Consider the following 19,058-nt stretch of genomic DNA (forward strand, 5'->3'; position numbering starts at 1 on the left):
TATATGCCTATTTGCTGTAATTCATGTGATGTTTGTGGAAGTATGAGTGAAATTTACAAAACCCCATGTGGAAGCAGCAGGGTTTTGGTCCACAGAGTGAAATTTAAATTATTATTCTGGGAGACGACACTCTTATTATACAAGTTATATGGAGAATTGGGGACCTGGCAAATAGGTTGTTGACCTAAAATGCTTCGTGCTCTGCCCTTTGCCTCTTTGTTTATTTTTCTCAAAATTTTAGATTTTTTATTTAATTTTTTTTATACAAATGATAGTAAGAAAAAGGGAATCAAACTTAATTAGATTTTGACCGAATAAATAGGGATCAATTTATAGACATTTTGATTGCAGAAGCAAATCCAATCTAGTATGAATGTTGTTTTTGTTCACTATATACTAACTAAATTTATACTTGCACAATCGATCGATGCACAGAGACATCAACTGGAACGATAAACACTTTTAATTATTTAAGCTACAAATGGGTTGTTAATTTTTAGTTCTTTATTTGTAAGTTGAGGTTGTGGTAGGGCATGAAAACCCTTTGTAGCTTATGATCCAAGGCATGTCAGAGTTCCATGACTTTTGGTTTTTCTATTTTTATCTCTTCTTTTGGTCAGTAACTTTTTGTTTGCAAACTGATGTTTCTAAAGGCTTCAAAAGAAAATCTATTTTTATTTTACACCACAAACCAGCCGCGTGGCTATCCTCATAATTATCAGGATTACTGGGGCCACTACAATCGTACGATCGACAGTATAGGATGGTTCTGCTCTTAAATTCATATTGCTGAGAACAAAAAAAAAAACTGAGGCCCTACATATTTCTTAGCCAAGATACACTTTACTCATACCAAAACTATGTTGCTCCATTTTAATTTTAAATCTTATTTATTTTTTGCCGAAATATGATGTCATTAGCGCCGAAAGGCATAAGTAGAGGAAACAGACCAGGGGTAAGATGAGAGCCCAAAGAGAAACCGATAAAACTAGAAACAACCTAGCCCAAGACGAGGGAGCCAAACAGACATATCGAAAATGCTATAATGAGGGGTTATGAGTGAGGGGGTTATGGGAGGATATCATTTAGTACTGGAATGTTTCTTGAAAGGTAAACTTTTTGAGGGCTTGGCAATCAAACAACAGGATTAGATTGGATAATCACAAGATTCAAAGTGTTGAAAGTAAAAAATGAAGGTAGAGTTAAAACATATTTTATTTTGTGAGGATTGGAAGGGATATGCTATTGGAAAATTTTAATTCTTTTATGAATTAAATAGTTTATTTGAATGGAAATGGTGTATGATAGGTTGTAATTGTTCATAAATAATTGGTTGTGCACATTCAAAGTGAAACGATTCTACTTTGTATTGAAGATGTGCAACTTTCCACATTGTAGGAGTCTTTTAGTTGAGAGGTGTAATGTGCTCGTTGGACTGCTACGAGGTGGATCGAGTTCCCTTTCACTTTTGTGTCTGAGTTTACAGCACTAAGTCCCAAAATACTTTGAAATAGTTGTAGTCTTAGGGAGTGCTTTGGTTATCTTCAATGGCTCTTTCAGATGTTAATGGGATGATAATTTTATCTTTATAGATGAATTTGATAGAGAATGGTAGTGGGACAAAAATCTCAGTACACTGCAGGTGTTGCTAATAATGATAGGTGTTGGAAGGACATTGCTTGACAATACATCATGAGTAGATGACCATTATAACCTACACGTAGGGAGGTGTCTACGGCTTTAGGACAGCAACTACATCCCTCTCTTGATATCACATGCCAGATGTTCTTAACTCTTTTCCTATACATTTACTGTACTAATTATTGTGTATGATAGATATTAACGGTGTATTATTGAATTCTTTGAATTTATGTGAGTTTTTGTTAGTATAATTATTTAAAATTTCCAACCAGTCAAACATAAAGGTCAAAGGTTTTGTCTATTCTAATAACTCATTTAACTTGGTAAATTGGGTTTTAAAGGTTTTAGTTTGAATTTTGGGCAAGCTGGTTCGATCTCAATAAAACAGGTGCTGAGATTTTTTCACTTGCTCACCCAAGTGATTGACAGAACCTGTCTCGAATTCCTCGAAACCCGGAATGAATCCTGAGGAAAATTTCCGACATCGCCTCGATATCAGACCCACTTACTAAAACTAAGACTTTCTACCAAGATTTTGGCAGAGTCTCCCTTGTAAATAAGTAAAATTTAGTCCGCGGCTGCACCTAGGTTAGACCCTAGGCTACCTATGTACCCTTACTGAGGGATCAAGCCACACGTAGTTCTAAATTCAACAGTTACCACTCTAATAATATCCAATCTTTTTCCTTTTAAGATAAAACCAACGAATGACTTTAAACTCCTTTTTATATCCAATTCAACCAGGCAACTCCTGAACACTTATGATTTCCTTTCTTTTATCAATTCTTTCCGCGCAACCAAACCCTATCCAAGGCATATGTTGCCCAACAACACTTCCCCAACCGGGACTCAGACATTCATACCAGTGTAGGGTAATCATAAAGCACAACCTCACCGATCTCAATCTAGAAAGAAATCCACATATACCCATGTAATATGTGTGTCCATATATTTATATACAAATAACCACACCCACCTCTCACCATCATTATGTACCAGGGGAAAACAATCCAATCCAGGGATCGTTTGACTAGACCACATGAAGGAGTACTCAACAACCATGTGACTAGGGAACAAGCCATCCAACTGGGGGACTAACTCTCACCCATCACGTACAATCGAGACCCTCAAGACTCGTACGCCTGTGTCAAGTCTTACGCACGCAGACTACCCAATCAAGGGTCTACAGTAACACCCCGTTAAGGTATGCCCGGGTTTTGACATACCTATGTATCTATATCCATGTATTCAAGTATTAGTATCCAAGGGAAGGTACATATGATGATGCACATCATGTATTGGGGGAAGACAAACCAACTGGGGATCGTTTAGCTAGATCACATGGAGGAGTCCTCAACAACCATGTGACTAGGGGACGAACTATCAGCCAGCACGTACAGCTGAGACCCTCAAGACTGGTATGCCTGTGACCAGTCCTACGCATGCAGACTACCCAATCAAGGGTCCACAAACCCCTGTCAAGGGCGTCCGAGTGCCAACATATCCAAACCATATACATAATTTTTCAAGCACCCAACAATTCCAGGATTCGTGACCAAAAAACCCACATGCCTGAAAAACGGCATGTGTGTGAATAGAAACCGGGGAAGGTACGTATGATGGTGGAGTTCGTAACCCTCATAACAATATTTTAAAATGCTATTTCCTTCCTTAATTCAATTGTTCCAAAAATCTATTCATAGTGTAGACAATAAACTCTCGAGCCTATACTCTGTAAACGGTGAGGTACCTAAGGTAGTGCTAATAGCACTTCAAACTGACATTCTAAACTCATTTCTTTCCACAACCTCACAACAACAATCCAAGTACCCCACACATAGCCAAACATAAGTAAACATTCTCAAAATCCATATATACATATTCAAGATACTCAACTATGCCAAAACCCAAAGTATATCACAAAAGCTCTATAAAAACATGCAATTCAACAATTGAATCTATAAAATATCCAAGAGTTTTCATACAATAATATAAAACACTCTCAAAATCCCAACATGGTCAACATAACTCAAATAATGGTCGAGACTTGTTAGTAGGGTCGTTCTAGTACTCCTCGAAGGTGAAACTACCTCGAAAGACTCACAGTCCACCGAGGGGTCAAACTACCCAAACTTGGTCAACCAGGCCTACGGGCCCACGACCTCCGTTTTACGATCCAAAAGTTCCTATGGGTTCCACAAGGTTCAGGATACACGTCCTGCAAGTCTGGTCCAAATCGGACGGTCGGATCATTCACGATCGCACGATCATATGATTACTATAAACCTAGCCCTAGGGTTGGTATTTCCAGAGTATCCGGTTTCCGTTTAACGATCCGTCAAATCTCATGCAATCCTTGAATTTCCTAAATCAACATACTTGAATTCGAGTTCGATCCAACGGTCCGAACCTATCGAACCATGAAATCGCACACTAGGTGAAATCCGTTCGACACTCAAACGTATTCAAATTGGAATCCGAGCACACCTACGCGCTCGTGACAACAAAGAGATCTCATTGGGACACAATGACCCTCTACTACAGTGCCCACGCGCCGCCACACTCACCAGCAGAGCATTGGTGTCCAAAGCGATAACACTTCGCTAGAAAATCTCAAAATCATGGCTCAAGAATCCTTCCCTAGGTATAACACCCTATTTGGAGTCACTTTTGTTCTTTGGACAAACCTCAAAAAGTAACCGGAAGTGGCCGGAATCACAATTCCAAAATCGGCCGAATCTCAATTCTAAAATCGAATTACCTAGGCTCAAAATTTATGAAATCCTACCCAACCATCAGCTAGATCATGAAAAATAGTGAGAAAACATACTTCACTTGCCTGAAATGGTGGCTGGAGGAGGGAGAACGAGCAACTGGAATTTTTCTCCAAGCTGGCGGTTTCGCAAAATCCGGTGGTGTCGCTGGCCGCATTGAGACGCGTAGGGAAAGACGCAGAGTCTAGTCGGTCATTTTAGGACCGGTCCCAGCTAATTGGTGGCGGACGTAGCGGTGGCGGCGGTGGAACTCACGATCGCTACTTCGGGGCTGATTTTGTGACAGGAGAGAGAGAGAGAGAGAAAATTAGATTTTTATCAAACTCTTTTCGTAATAATTACGATCGTGCCACTGAGTTTCTTTTGATTGTAACTTCTTCGTTACAACTCCGATTCGAACCCACTACGTGTCTACGAACTCATCTCAGTACGATCTACCGAAAAATACCACTCGTTACCCCAAAGTCTCTTTGGACAAGAAAATGACCAAAATACCCCTACCCCGAGGGCAAAATTGTAAATTCATATTTAAATTAATTTAATAATTTAATTGGATAAATAAATTAGGGTCGGAGTGTTATAGTGATTGGGCTTAAGAAATTGGGCTTGAGTTATGGTGCCCTCAAGTAGCTCTAAATCTCCACCAAAAGCAATTAATCAATTAGGGTCAGTTTAGCATTATTGTGCTGTGAAAATAATCGTTATCAGATTTGCTGTGAGAGAAAGCAGTTTGACATTTGGTAAAATTTTTGTTAAAAGCGTTGTTGGTATTGATTTCAGCATAATCAAAAAATGATTGCCGTATAATCATTAAACCCAGAGCCTATTCCAAATTGATTCATGCATAATCAGAAAATGAAAGCATCTCATTAGCTGCTTTCCCTTATAGCTTTCTCTCACAATTTTTTTTTAACAGTAAGTGATTTTCTCATAGTTTACCAAACGGCCTGGGCTTCCCAATTTTTTTTTTTTAAATCACTTATCACCTCAAATAAGGAATGCCAAACTGGCACTTAGTAACGTAAATTGTCGTAAGGACCATATTACAAGCATTTGCTTTGACCAATTTTCATGTGTTTCTAATCTAATTCACATGTATAATTATGATTTTTTCCAAATTTTAAGTTTTATCTGAAAGCAATTAGTCAAATAAGTGAATCACATTAAGTTCGTTCATTAAACCGAAGTGATAGTGACAGGACCCGTCCCGAATTTCCCGAAACCCGAGATTTAACCTGCGGAGACCCCGGCATCACACCCACGCCGGGTTCACTCCTTAAATCTATGTCCTCGCTTTACTGAGAGGATTAAGGGCACGAGACTTTCTGCGAAATTTGCAGAGTCTCCCCTAAATTGAACATTTCCCCAAAATTCCCACCTGCATAAAACACATTTATAACCCAACCGGCAGCATGCACAATATAATCTCATGCAATTTACACAAATGGCCTCCGGCCTTCAAATGATTCTAGCAAAACTGCCCACAAAGTTTTTAAAATAACTTAATGCATCAAACATGCATATAATAAATTCAAAATCTATTTATGCACACATTCACTCACTCAGTCTCCAGGACCAATCTCAATTCAACCAAGTTTCAGAACCAACAACAAGGTCCGAACGAATCTCAATAAGACCACCTAAGTGGGGTCTAATCTGTGGCTGCACCTAGTAACTTCAGGCTGCCTACGTACCCTACTAAGGGATCAAGCCACACGTAGCTCTTTCATATCTATCCCGGCTCCTAATATCAAATAGACCATTACCGCCACACAAATACATATATTCTAGGCTTTATCCATCACCACTCACCAAACACAATCACAATATCTCCCCATACGCCGGAACATCCAAAGTTACTTATGGGACCTATCCGCATGCCGGATAAATCTACGACACGTGAGAACTCATCAACATATCACATAATCCCCTCATACGACGGGACGCACCCGGCCTCGTATGGGGTCTGTCAACACGCCGGCTAATCCAAAGACGCGCGTGCGACCTCACCTGGCTGCTACATTCTCACTAGCCCTCACACAATCAATATCTCCTCATACGCGGGGCGCACCCGCCACGTATGGTCCGCAACACGCCGGCTAATCCAAAGATCCGTGCGACCTCACACTGGGCACAGCTCGTTCTCACCACCCTCACACAATCATATCTCCTCATACGTCGGGACGCACCCGGCCACGTATGGGGTCCGCAACACGCCGGCTAATCCAAAGACGCGCGGCGACCTCACCCCGGCCTCGCTACATTCTCACCAGCCCTCACACAATCATATCTCCTCATACGTCGGGACGCACCCGGCCACATATGGGGCTGTCAACACGCCGGCTAATCCAAAGACGCGCGTGCGACCTCACCGGGCCGACTACATTCTCACCAGCCTCACACAATCATATCTCCCCTCATACGTCGGGACGCACCCGCCACGTATGAGGTCCGCCAACATGCCGGCTAATCCAAAGACGCGCGTGCGACCTCACACTGGGCTGGCTACATTCTCACCACCATCATACAATCACTTTGGCTGGCTACATTCTCACCACCACACGGGTTTAAAGGCCTCAACATGATCACAATATGGGGGTGCGTGGGGTAGTGCGTATAGCATTGTAAGCTAACATTCAATCGCTTTATTTACTTTTATACATCCACACAATTAAATATATAATATAATTTCTAATCTTATATAAACTTCAACCAATAAAGCATTCCATAAACTCCCCCATTTAAATTCATCAATTATATCCTAAACCCACAATATCCATTTAGCTCAACAACGCTCCAGACCTATCACTAAGGTCATTCTAACCCTCAAAGAAAGATAAGACTATCTCGGAAGTCTCACGGTCAACCCAGGGTCAAACGGGCCCGCGGGGCCCACAACCTCCAAATTCGATCGGCAGGTTTCTATAGGTTCTACAAGGTCTAGGACACACGTCCTGCAAGTTTGGTCCAGATCGGACGGTCGGATCGCTCACGATCGCACGATCGGACGGTTACTAAACCTTACCCCGTGGTTGGCATTTTCAAGTATCCGGGACTCCATTTTACGATCCGTCAAATCCTACACGATCCTGGTAATACCTAGATCAACATATTATAACTTCAGGACCATCCAACGGTCCAAACCTAGCGAACCCGGAAAATACGCGATATGCGATATCCGTTCGGAACTCTAACGGTATCCAAAATGAGATCCGAGTACACCTACGCGCTCGTGACATCGAGAGGATCACAGTGGGATAAAAATGCCCTCAGCTACAGTGCCCACGCCCCGCCACACGCGCGGCAGCGCGTGGGTGTCGCGATATCGCATCGCGGAAAGCTTCCAAATCGTGAGCCAAGACTCCTACCCTAGGTAATACACCTAATTTGGAGTCACTTTTGTTCTTGGGCATACCCCAAAAATTGACCGGAGGTGGCCGGAATCGCGATCGCAAAACCGGCCGAAACCTAAATCGAAAATCGGATGATCTACACTCAAAATTGATGCAATCCTACCCAACCATCAGCTAGATCATGAAAAATAGGTAGGAATCCATACCTCAATCACCAGAAACGGCGGCCGGAGGAGGGAGATCGAGCCGGCGGTTTCGTCAAAACCGCGCGATTCCGAGCTTTTCCGGGATTCGACCGCTTCTTGCCGTCGGGATGGTCGGAAAGGTTCGGGTGACGGCATTCGAACCCGACCGGCCGGTGGCGATGGTGCACGTGGCGTGGCCCGACCAAAAATGGCGTCGGTGAGCGGTGCTCGGGAGCTGCGCGGGAGGAGAGAGAAGGAGCACGCAGAGAGAGAGAGAGAGACGGGGGCAATTCCGTCTTTTAACCAAAAATCCATTTTCCAAATATTTACGATTATGCCACTGAGCTTCTTTTGATCATATCTCTCTCGTTACAACTCCGATTCGAGCCCACTATGTGTCTACGGACTCATCTCACCGTGCTCTACGCAACGGTACAACCGGAATTCCCAAATTCTTTTCGGATAAGAAAATAACTAAAATACCCCTATCCCACGGGTAATTTCTCAATTCCACTTAAATAAATTAAAACATTGGATAAATTTGGGATCGGGTGTTACAAATAGGTATACTGCATAATTTCTTTGATTGGATTTCAATAACTATTTGTTTCACTCATGTCATATGAATTAAATTTGTATAGTTAATTGCATGTCTATTTCTGATTTTTTATTTTTGGTTTAAAAAAATGAAGCTTTAGCCTTCTTCTTTTTTTGAAATAGTAGTAAAGATCAATAGTGAGTCAACTTTGACGTTGCAAAGGCCCCACTGAGTAAGTTTTTGGATCATGTGGTCGAATAGGAGCGGGACAAGTACACCTTGATCCATTGTACCAAATCTTACCATTGTATAAAAAGGCCTAACGTAAGGGGGAAAAGAAAACAAAAGATAGTGGTGGGGGGAATAAAGAAAAAGAAACTGGAAGGCTGAGTTTCTGAAAGTGAGTGGGAGGGCTATCACGTGCTACAAGCGTCGCGCGCTCGACACATGTCCACGAGCAAACCTCACCACAACCGCATCCACTGAGAATTGTATTCAAAGGGAAAGTCTTGCTAATAAGTGGTGTGCTGATCAAATTTGGTTGCAGCAGCAAAAGCAAGAAAAAAGATAGTGATATTCAAAAGAGGCCTGAATATCTCCCGGGTCATGCGGTGTGCTTTTTGGTGTGTAGCACCCTGTTTCTCGCTCTGCCTCTAAATCACCTACAATTTCATATTTCATGTTTTTGTACTTTGAAAGAAGTATGTCATTACTAGCTAGCTGTTGTTTTAGAATGTGGGCATCCGTTTGTATATCACTTCCTTTCTATTTATAGATTTCTCAACTACCTTGTTTGAGAATCACTTTTTACAGTGCATTTCGAATTTTTTTTAATGATTCAAACCTTTTTTTTTTAATTTTTTATAAAAGCTTTCAAACATATATCACCTTTGTAAAACTTAAAAAACGTGAAAACAACTAAAACATCTAATTGAGATGAACAAAATATATGAAAACAATTTTTTAATAAACGGGTTAGTGGGTTGACGGGTTACACGGGTATTTTAGCAGGTTAGCGAGTTACATAGGTATTTTAGCGGGTTAATAGGTATTTTAGCGGATTGGAGGGTTGACCAGCCATGACCCATTTTGTTTAACGGGTTATGTAGATATTTTAGCTGGTAGACCCAAAACCCACCAGTTTATTAAACGGGTTATGATGGGTTGACTTGAAAATTTAATCGTGCAAGTTGACCGGCTAATTTTTCATGCCGTTTTCGAGTCGTGTATCGGGTTGTGTCCGAAATTGCAATCCATAATTAAAATACATATGTAATGGGCCATAAAACCCTCAATGTGTGAGGGACACCCTTATACAGCCCACCACATATTGTTTTTCAAAGGATCTTAACAATGTAACCTTTAAATATTCACTCAAATATCATATATGCAAAAAATCACTTGAATCCGAAACCATTTGACCACTCAATTAGATTATTATTATTTTAGTCTTTTCTTGAAACACTGTGTTCGTCTATTTTGTTGCTTGCAATTGGATACCTTAATGATTTTCAATTTTTTCAGATTTTTTGCAATATGATCTATGAATGAAGAGTTGAAAAATAGACGATTTGAATCATTAAAAAAAAATCATAAGGTATCCTAAAAGGTGTCCTTCAAATAAAATTATTTGAGGGATCCCTCAATAAAAAGGGACCATATATATACACACATCATCACTAACTTATGACCAATGTGTTTAAATATGGTCATGCATCTGTATTTGAGGATATATATATATATATATATGAGGAATTTCTCAAATTAGCTTATTTAAGGGACACCTTTGTAGGGCTCACTACCGCAGTATTCTATAATTTCTCCTATGCAAGACACAAAAAGAAAAGTTTTTGGAATGAGAGAATGGACAAATGTAGAAGAGATAGAAGAGAAGACAAAGAGCAATTACCGTTACTATTACTTATACTACCGTAGTATTCTATAATTTCTCCTATACAAGACACAAAAAGAAAAGTTTTTGGAATGAGAGAATGGACAAACGTAGAAAAGATAGAAGAGGAGACAGAGAGCAATTACCGTTACTATTACTTGTACGCATATTATAATATGGGTGGATAACATGTCTTATTTTTCTTCTTTTTAAGAAATATTATTAATAAATATCCAATTATATTATAATACTTGTATAAAATGTAGCATACTACTGTAATATTCTATAATCACTCATTGCATAACCGCTGAGCTACCCATAACACCATTTCTCTCTCTCTTATGTACTTAATTAAAAAGAAAAAGGAAAAAGCTCTCTCTCTTGTGGTACTAAATTAAAAAGAAAAAGGAAAAAGAAAAGAAAGATGGAAAGAATGAATCAAAGAGTAGAGAAAAAGATATTTGAAGTGGGAGGCATCATATTTTCATATAACACTACAGAATACTATATACATTTTCTCCATGAATCCTTCTCCAAAGGCTGCCAGATGGTGCATGGAGCCGCCACGTAACACATCTGCTGTGGGCATTTCACTTTGACGTGGCAGTGCACCCGAGCCCCTCCCCCTTCCCTAAATTAATGAATAAATACCCTCGACCTCCTCCATTCAATTGATCTCTTGCTCTCTTCCTCTCTCTCTCCCTTTCATTTCATCAACTTCCAACTCTTCCTCATCTTACTTTCCTTTGTAGTCTCTCTCTCTCTCCTTAATTCTAGCTAGTTTCAATCAAGAAGAACACATATAATGGCAGCAGAGGCTGATACTACTACTAGTGGTGAACATCAAACTCCCAATCGAGATTTACCGTCAGATCATTCGCCCTTTATGATCAATTCTTCTAATTGCTTCCCTATCACTCTCAAGGTACCAATAATAATCAATGCATCACTCCATCGTTTGTGTTTGACCAATATTTGAAATTTGACTCTAGCGAGCTTCCACTCTTTTTTTTTTTTTTTTTTTGGGGTGAAAATTTTCTTTCATGTTTTAATTTATTAATTAAATTTGATGATGATATGCAGTTCCTTGACGTGTGTTACCGAGTGAAGATAGACAACAAATTACAGTACAAAGGCGGCTGCTGTTTCTCAAAAGGACGCCTCATGCAAAAGGGACAACCCGGACAAGAGCCACAAGAACGGACCATCCTACATGGAATCACAGGCATGGTGTCTCCGGGAGAAATCCTAGCCATTCTCGGGCCATCGGGTAGCGGCAAATCCACGCTCCTCAACGCCCTTGCTGGCAGGCTTACCCAGAGACACCATGGGACCGTCTTAGCCAACGGACGAAGCCTCACCAAAGCCGTCCTCCGTAGGACCGGCTTCGTCACTCAGGACGACGTTCTCTATCCTCACCTCACCGTCCGCGAAACCCTCGTTTTCTGCTCCCTCCTCCGCCTCCCTCAAAGCGTCTCCAAAAGAGACAAAATCTCCGCCGCCGAGTCGGTGATCTCCGAGCTGGGATTGCACAAGTGCGAGAACACCATCATCGGCAATACCTTCATACGTGGCGTGTCGGGAGGAGAGAGAAAGCGAGTGAGCATAGGGCACGAGATGCTGATGAATCCCAGCTTGCTGATCCTGGACGAGCCGACGTCAGGCTTGGACTCTACGGCTGCTCACCGGCTGGTCAGCACGTTGGAGTCGCTGGCTCAGAAAGGAAGGACGATCGTGACGTCCATGCACCAGCCGTCGAGCCGAGTTTACCAGATGCTCGAGTCGGTGCTGGTGCTGAGCGATGGGAAGTGCTTGTATTTTGGGAAGGGGAGCGAGGCCATGAGCTACTTTGGATCTCTTGGCTTCTCGCCGGCTTTTCCTATGAACCCTGCGGACTTTCTCCTCGATCTCGCTAATGGTACGCCACCTTTTCCAACCTTGTTCTAGCTTACCTTAATTGTCATTTCATCAATTTATTTTTGCTCCATCACATCCAATATTTAGAGTGTCGTTCTAATTTAGTTAATTCTATTATTTTGAATGCTTTATAATTTTATAAATTTAGGGTTTAATTCTCAGTAACAATTCATTTTCACTAGTTCATATATCCGAGAAAAAAAGTGGGGTCCATATAATCCAGTTAAGGTGATCCATGTCCAAAAGTAAGTATCGGCCTAGCTAGCAATTCCTTGTCCATACTTCAGCTGTTATTTACTGCGATCCATATACATATGGCCATGGTTGTATGTATCATGGGCGATCAGTCTCTGTCCTCCATCGATGGTGGCAGAGTACATTAACTATCAGTGTCCCCCAACTTCACAAGTCCTTTTTGGTAATTTTCTCGTTGATGATACACAAGAAACGTTAGGATGAACTTAGCCAGACACAGCTAGCTACAAAAAGGAAGAAGAAAAAAAAAAGATCTTTTAGGATGACTTGGCATTCTGTAAAGGTGGCAACATTTCTTTCAATAAAAAAACAGATATGTTATCATAATGCTTTCGTGCTCTCCACGTGTCTCTTTTGGTTAAATAGAACGATGATCTTTCCCTTGAATTGACTCATGCACTACCTCTCTCTCTCTCTCTCTCTCTCTCTCTCTCTCTCTCTCTAATTAAAATAATGTCAAAACATAAAATAACCAAATTCCTAATGCCTTGAACTTTGAGTAGCGCCCGTAAATATTCCTTTGCAATTCAATTCTCACCGCTTACATTAGAATTTTGGGCTAGCTTGTCATAACTTGTGTTGTGGTCTTAACTTATACTAATAAGATTGGGTGTAAGTCAATAGCTAGATATTTTCAAGAAAGGTTATTTTGTGAGACAAGTAATTTGTACCAACAAGACATGCAAGGGATCGGAAGTCTTCTTTTGTTTATAGTGGTATTTCTATTCTCAATATTGTAAGAGTTTTCAAATTGAACTCGTATCTCGTTCTTTGATTAGGAAAAAAAATTAGATTTTCGGATTTTAATTTAGTAGATGGGGCTTCCAAATCCTTTAGTGCAGCACATAACCCTTTAATTAATTTCCAAAGAAGGTTTCCATTGACGGATTTTTGACCTCCAATATTTCCCCAATTTAGTAGGAAGATATGTGGTATTGAGAGTGCAGTCAGCAAACAAAATAATATAGTATGGACAGTGGATGTAGCCCACTATATATCATATCCTTAATTTCAACAGAGATTCAATGATCTTATGAGCTATCTATGCCGCTTTCGACCGTCCACTCAATCCCAATGCTTCATGGTGTGATGTGAGCTACTCAATGATATAATGCAAATATAATTATATATATATATTTATATATATTTTGTTCAATAAAGTTGACCTTTATTCATTGGGGGTTTGCGGATCATGCATTGGTAGTGACATGTTATGTTGCTCCTTAAAATGAAAGACCCTTGCGAATTTATTCATCATATCTTCTCGAACTATGATGGAGTTTTTTATATTTAAAATTCTATAACAACGATGGATGTTTTTATCATATCTTGTTGGATATATTTGCTGAAAAAGTAAAAAACAAATTTCGGAGTATTGGTTAGTTTTTGTAAACCTAGGATATATTTGCCTCGTATCATTGTGAATTAGTTCTTAACTGTGTAGCTTGTTGAGATTTAACGTAATTGTCTAATATAGTATCAGAGCTCTATATAACTTATTATTTGAAACCTTGGACCATTATTCATGAATCCGCAACTCAATTCTCAATCAATATATGAGGTATTATTGAAAGCAGCTGTTATTAGTGCTTAGAGAGAATATAGGTGGTGTTTGTCACAAAAGTAAAGGTACAATTAAATAATGCACAAACAATTGTAGAACAATTGCTCTTTGACCAGCTAGCTAGCCATAGGACTTTTTGTCCTTTTTTGAGTCTTGTTTAAGGCAGAAAAGACCATGCTCAACTTTAGAGAGGGTTAAACACTTGAAGGGGCTTCTTGTCCGTTAAAAATACCTTTCCTTTAATCTATTCGTAGACACTATGATATATATATATTGCGGATTGAAGTGGAGAAATCGATGACGGCATTGATAGCGTGAGAAACCATCATTTGGTTAAGAAAGCATAGACATTTCGAAGTTGGCGAATCGCATCATTGTCTCTTTATTGAATAGTATATTTGTACATTATGAGAACGCTTCGATTAAGAGATCCTCACAAAACTCTTATCATTTTGTTAGTGCCTAATCTTTAGTGTTTGAATTATGCACCCTTTAGTTTCCGGGATCTTAATTAGCATCTAGCCATGTACTACACGCATGCTAATTGACGTCGTTTTAAATGCGATAATTTATGTGTACATTATATAATTTTGTATAAAAAGTTAAAGGGTGTTTTTATTTTCTTTCTAAACAGAAAATTTAATAGAGGACATGTTCTTTATAACTTAGGTATCTTTAACTTGACATTATTGCATTGGTATTGGATAGTGGATATAGGCCATCCTGTAACATCATTACGTATATTTGACCACAACCTCATGTGTGCATTCATCTGGCCACTAGCCACAAATCATTACTTCAATAAAGTGGATTTTCTTGATCACTGTCTACGCCTTTTCCGTACTTTTTTTTAATAGAATAAGGAATTAGGTGAGATTAATTTCTCAATATGCACGCCTTTGAATTCTCATTTACCTTTTTCCTTGAATCTTAAACTTAGGATATATGAAAGAGCAACACGTGTTAAATTTGTAGCATTCATATCACCTAGTCTTACTTTTTTTATGTTTGAAAATACAAAAAAGCTAAAAAGGTTAAAAAGAAAATTTAAATAAAATAAAAAACATATTGAGAAAAATTAAGTTGGAAAGTGGTGGCCCCTCCTTTTAGTGGCAGCACCAACATGAGTGGCCTCTCAGCTTACCACCAACACCGGTCAGCTTAATTCGGTCCGCTGCTTATTAATATTTGTTTAGTTATTGTGCATCTCCTTGTCATTTCTGGTTTTTTTTGGGTGAAAAAGAGTGTTTCTAATTTCGGATTTAAGTACCAATTAATGTCCTAATCGATCAATGGACCAATGTCTACTTTGGATATAATATCATATTATGAGTGTCATTTTTGTTATCTTCTTTTCAAGGTTCTTTGATTGAAAATCTTCTTAAGCATGAATGTACGTACCTAAGCAACCATTCTCTTTTTAGATAAATATAGTACTTATTGACAAAAACCTAGTTGGCCACCGATACCGTGTCTAATTAGTTAATAGCACGTGAATGGTCCGTGACCAATTTTTTTGTAGGCACAAATGTACGTACAGTATTTATTATTAAGGGAGTTTCACTATTATAAAATAACATAATGAAGTTAGATATATAGTAATATTAGGAATGCATTAATTAATTCTCAGTGAATTATATGTATATATATGCAGGAGTTTGCCAACTTAATGGTGTAAGCGAAAGAGATACGCCCAACATGAAAGAAATCCTTGTTTCCTCGTACAATACGTTGTTAGCTCCTAAGGTGAAGGCTGAGTGCTTGGGAAATGGCCTTGTTGTATCAACCAAAGAAAATACCTACATCGAGAACCATTCTTGTAACAAAGATGAGCGCAGAAATATTGGTCTCACAAAAATCCCTGGGGTTTCCACTTGGTTCAACCAATTCAACATTTTGCTGCAAAGAGGCCTCAAGGAACGAAAGCATGAAGCCTTCAACTCACTGAGAGTGTTCCAAGTAGCGGCTGGAGCCTTGTTAGCTGGCTTAATGTGGTGGCAATCTGATTATTTAGATGTCCAGGATCGTTTAGGGCTTCTCTTCTTCATCTCTATTTTCTGGGGTGTCCTGCCCTCTTTCAACTCGGTTTTCGCATTCCCGCAAGAACGCGCCATCTTCCTCAAGGAACAGGCCTCGGGTATGTACACATTGTCTTCATATTTCATGGCTCGATTGGTTGGAGACTTACCAATGGAGCTCATTCTCCCTACAATCTTTCTCACCATCACTTACTGGATGGCTGGATTAAAACCCGATTTCGGTGCTTTTCTCTTGACATTACTGGTTCTACTCGGCTATGTGCTTGTGTCTCAAGGGCTTGGCCTTGCTTTAGGCGCTGCTATCATGGATGCCAAACAGGCTTCCACCGTAGCCACCGTGACGATGCTAGCTTTTGTGCTAACCGGAGGATATTACGTGCATAAGGTTCCGTCCTGTTTGGCCTGGATCAAATATATTTCTACTACGTTTTATAGTTATAGGCTGCTAATCAATGTGCAATATGGGGAAGGTCCTAAAATCTCTTCCCTCTTGGGCTGCTCATCTCAACGTCGTCATCATGCAGGTGATCATAAAGTAAACTGCAAGTTTGTTGAACAGGATGTTGCAGGGCAAATTAGCCCTGTGGTGAGCGTTTGTGTCTTGTTGTTTATGTTTTTTGCATATAGATTATTAGCTTATCTTGCATTAATGAGGCGCATTAAAGCCTAAATTAAGTCTACAATTTTACATTACATGCATCTAAGTTCCTTGTTCTTCAAGTGTTCTCTTAATTGTAATTAATTCTCCAGAATGGATGAGAAGACTCGGAAGTCAGAAGGGTGAATTTTTTATTTTTTTTTCCCCCCTCTTATTTTGTGCTTGCAATGTACAAGTTGATAGATCTTATGTCAGCAACATTGCTGTATTCTATGGCAGTATACAGTGAATCGAAATAACTGTAAGTATGAACTTTGAAGCATCAAAAGAGCGATGTTGTGATTGTAAATGTAAATAATGAACACAACAAATCGTTCAATGGTATGGATGAAATGCAATATTGCATATAAATATGTTTGTCTCTTACATATATTAGATTTAATTTTGTTGTCTTCTGAAACTGTGATCAAATCCCACTTTGCCTTGTAGAAGTTAAAGTGACACCCTATTAACCAATGTTCTGCATTTTACTTTGGCATCAATCATTAAATATGTTAAATAATTTGTTAAAGACACTGACATGATATGAATGAGATTCACTTTTTAGTGAGGCAGATGCTACATAAGTGCCACGAGTAAAAAAATAATAATAATAAATTTAACATAAATTTTATTTATTTATTTATTTTTTTTGTCTTCTCTCTCTTTACCCAATCCCTTCCCTCATCACCATTAGAACTTACTTGTAATGGGAATAATATTGTTTTACTATCCCCAACTAATAATACGATGACACATAAAAAAGTTATCTCAAGTGTCATCTCGATCCCCAGTTACTCTAAATCTTTTACACTACACCACAAAATGAGATCCTCATCTATTCTAGGTAAAAGTAATTTATTCTTCATCCTAATCCCCCAATTTCTTTTAGTCTTTGGCACTGATAACTCATATATTTATACATTTATACCATCCATTTTTGTCTATTTGTGATGTTTTTGAGTTAAACTTGTAACGTTTTACCCTATTTTGTGTTAGTATGCAGTTGCATCTACTTTAGGATCAACTTGAAGGGAAAATAAATGAAAACATGTCATTTTCGGAGCTGACCCTTATTCAAACGTGAAAACAAGTTTCGTGACCTGTTTTGAAGTCCAAATAAAGAATCAAAGGCAAACCTGGCTTGTTTGAAGACTAAGAGCAAAATGGGAAAGCAATAAGGATTTCTAGCTTGATTTGGAGGTGCCAAATAAGGCAAAAAAATTGCAAAATAAAGGCTAATTTGTTAGGATCTCTTTGGAATATCTTGCAGCCTCTTTTACCCCATAAAAACTTGCCTTTTAGCCACTTTTACATACCCTATTTATTCTGGAAGAATTTCATAACCCTGAAGCCCTTTTTGTTATTCTCTCCTTTCATGCACACTTAAACCCTGACCGTTCCATATATTTCCACCATCAGGACTCATCGCAAGACGTTGTTCGTGGAGAAGTTCAATATCAAAATTGGTTCAAGGGTTTCCTCTCTTGAATTTATTTTCAATCATGTTGTTTATTTTCGTTTTAATCTCTGTGAACATGATATGTAACTAAATTCATAGCTAAGGATTTCGATGTAGCCTTACAACATTGATCCATGTTTCTAAGTTAAAATATTCAGTTCATCAACCTGCTTCTTGTTTCATTCACTGAATCTATTGTTAAATTTGTTTGTCAATTTTAATGTTTGATCACCATTAGGGTTGCCTATATTTATCTAGACAAGATTATAGTAAACATCATGCTTAATCTTGGTAGACATGTGAATGAATGAAGAGAATGCTATGCAAACATCCTGACGTGCATTTTCTTTGGTTCTATAACGTTTTCTTGCATGCTGATGACTCTTAACTTGGAACCAAAGTTGAACATCCCAATTAGGTTGCAGATTAGGAGAATTTGATCAAAACCACACATCATATGGCTGATCATATATATGTAAAACGAACTCTGGAAACAGGTTGGTAGTTGAATACGGTTTTATTTTATAAACATGGAATTGGTTTTGCAATGGTGAATTCGAAATCCCGGGTCTCATCCCTATTCTTTCTACATCAATATATCATTCACTGTTGTATTCTTCTTGCATTTTAAGTTATTTTTCATTTACAACACAAAAACTACTTTCAATTTGTCACTTTCATTTTTAGTTAGGGTTCTTTCAAAACTAGTAATTTATAGAGGTCTAACCGGTCCCTGTGGTTCGACACCCTTACTTGTACCACTATACTAACTATATATTGGCACTTGGAAGGAACACAACAG

The 19,058-nt window shown here is 39.0% G+C and overlaps 1 protein-coding gene across 1 annotated transcript; it reads left to right on the plus strand.

Annotated features, from left to right (window-relative positions):
• Positions 1-11,055: 11,055 nt before the first annotated feature.
• ABCG25 (ATP-binding cassette family G25) lies at positions 11,056-17,139 on the plus strand. Its single transcript, XM_008238930.3, has 3 exons — positions 11,056-11,307; positions 11,466-12,300; positions 15,773-17,139. The coding sequence occupies exons 1-3, from the start codon at positions 11,188-11,190 to the stop codon at positions 16,825-16,827; spliced, it is 2,010 nt and encodes a 669-aa protein (XP_008237152.2). The 5' UTR covers positions 11,056-11,187; the 3' UTR covers positions 16,828-17,139.
• The last annotated feature ends 1,919 nt before the right edge of the window (positions 17,140-19,058 follow it).

This window comes from Prunus mume, linkage group LG6, assembly GCF_029339155.1.
Source record: "Prunus mume cultivar Tortuosa linkage group LG6, ASM2933915v1, whole genome shotgun sequence".
NCBI lineage: Eukaryota > Viridiplantae > Streptophyta > Magnoliopsida > Rosales > Rosaceae > Prunus > Prunus mume.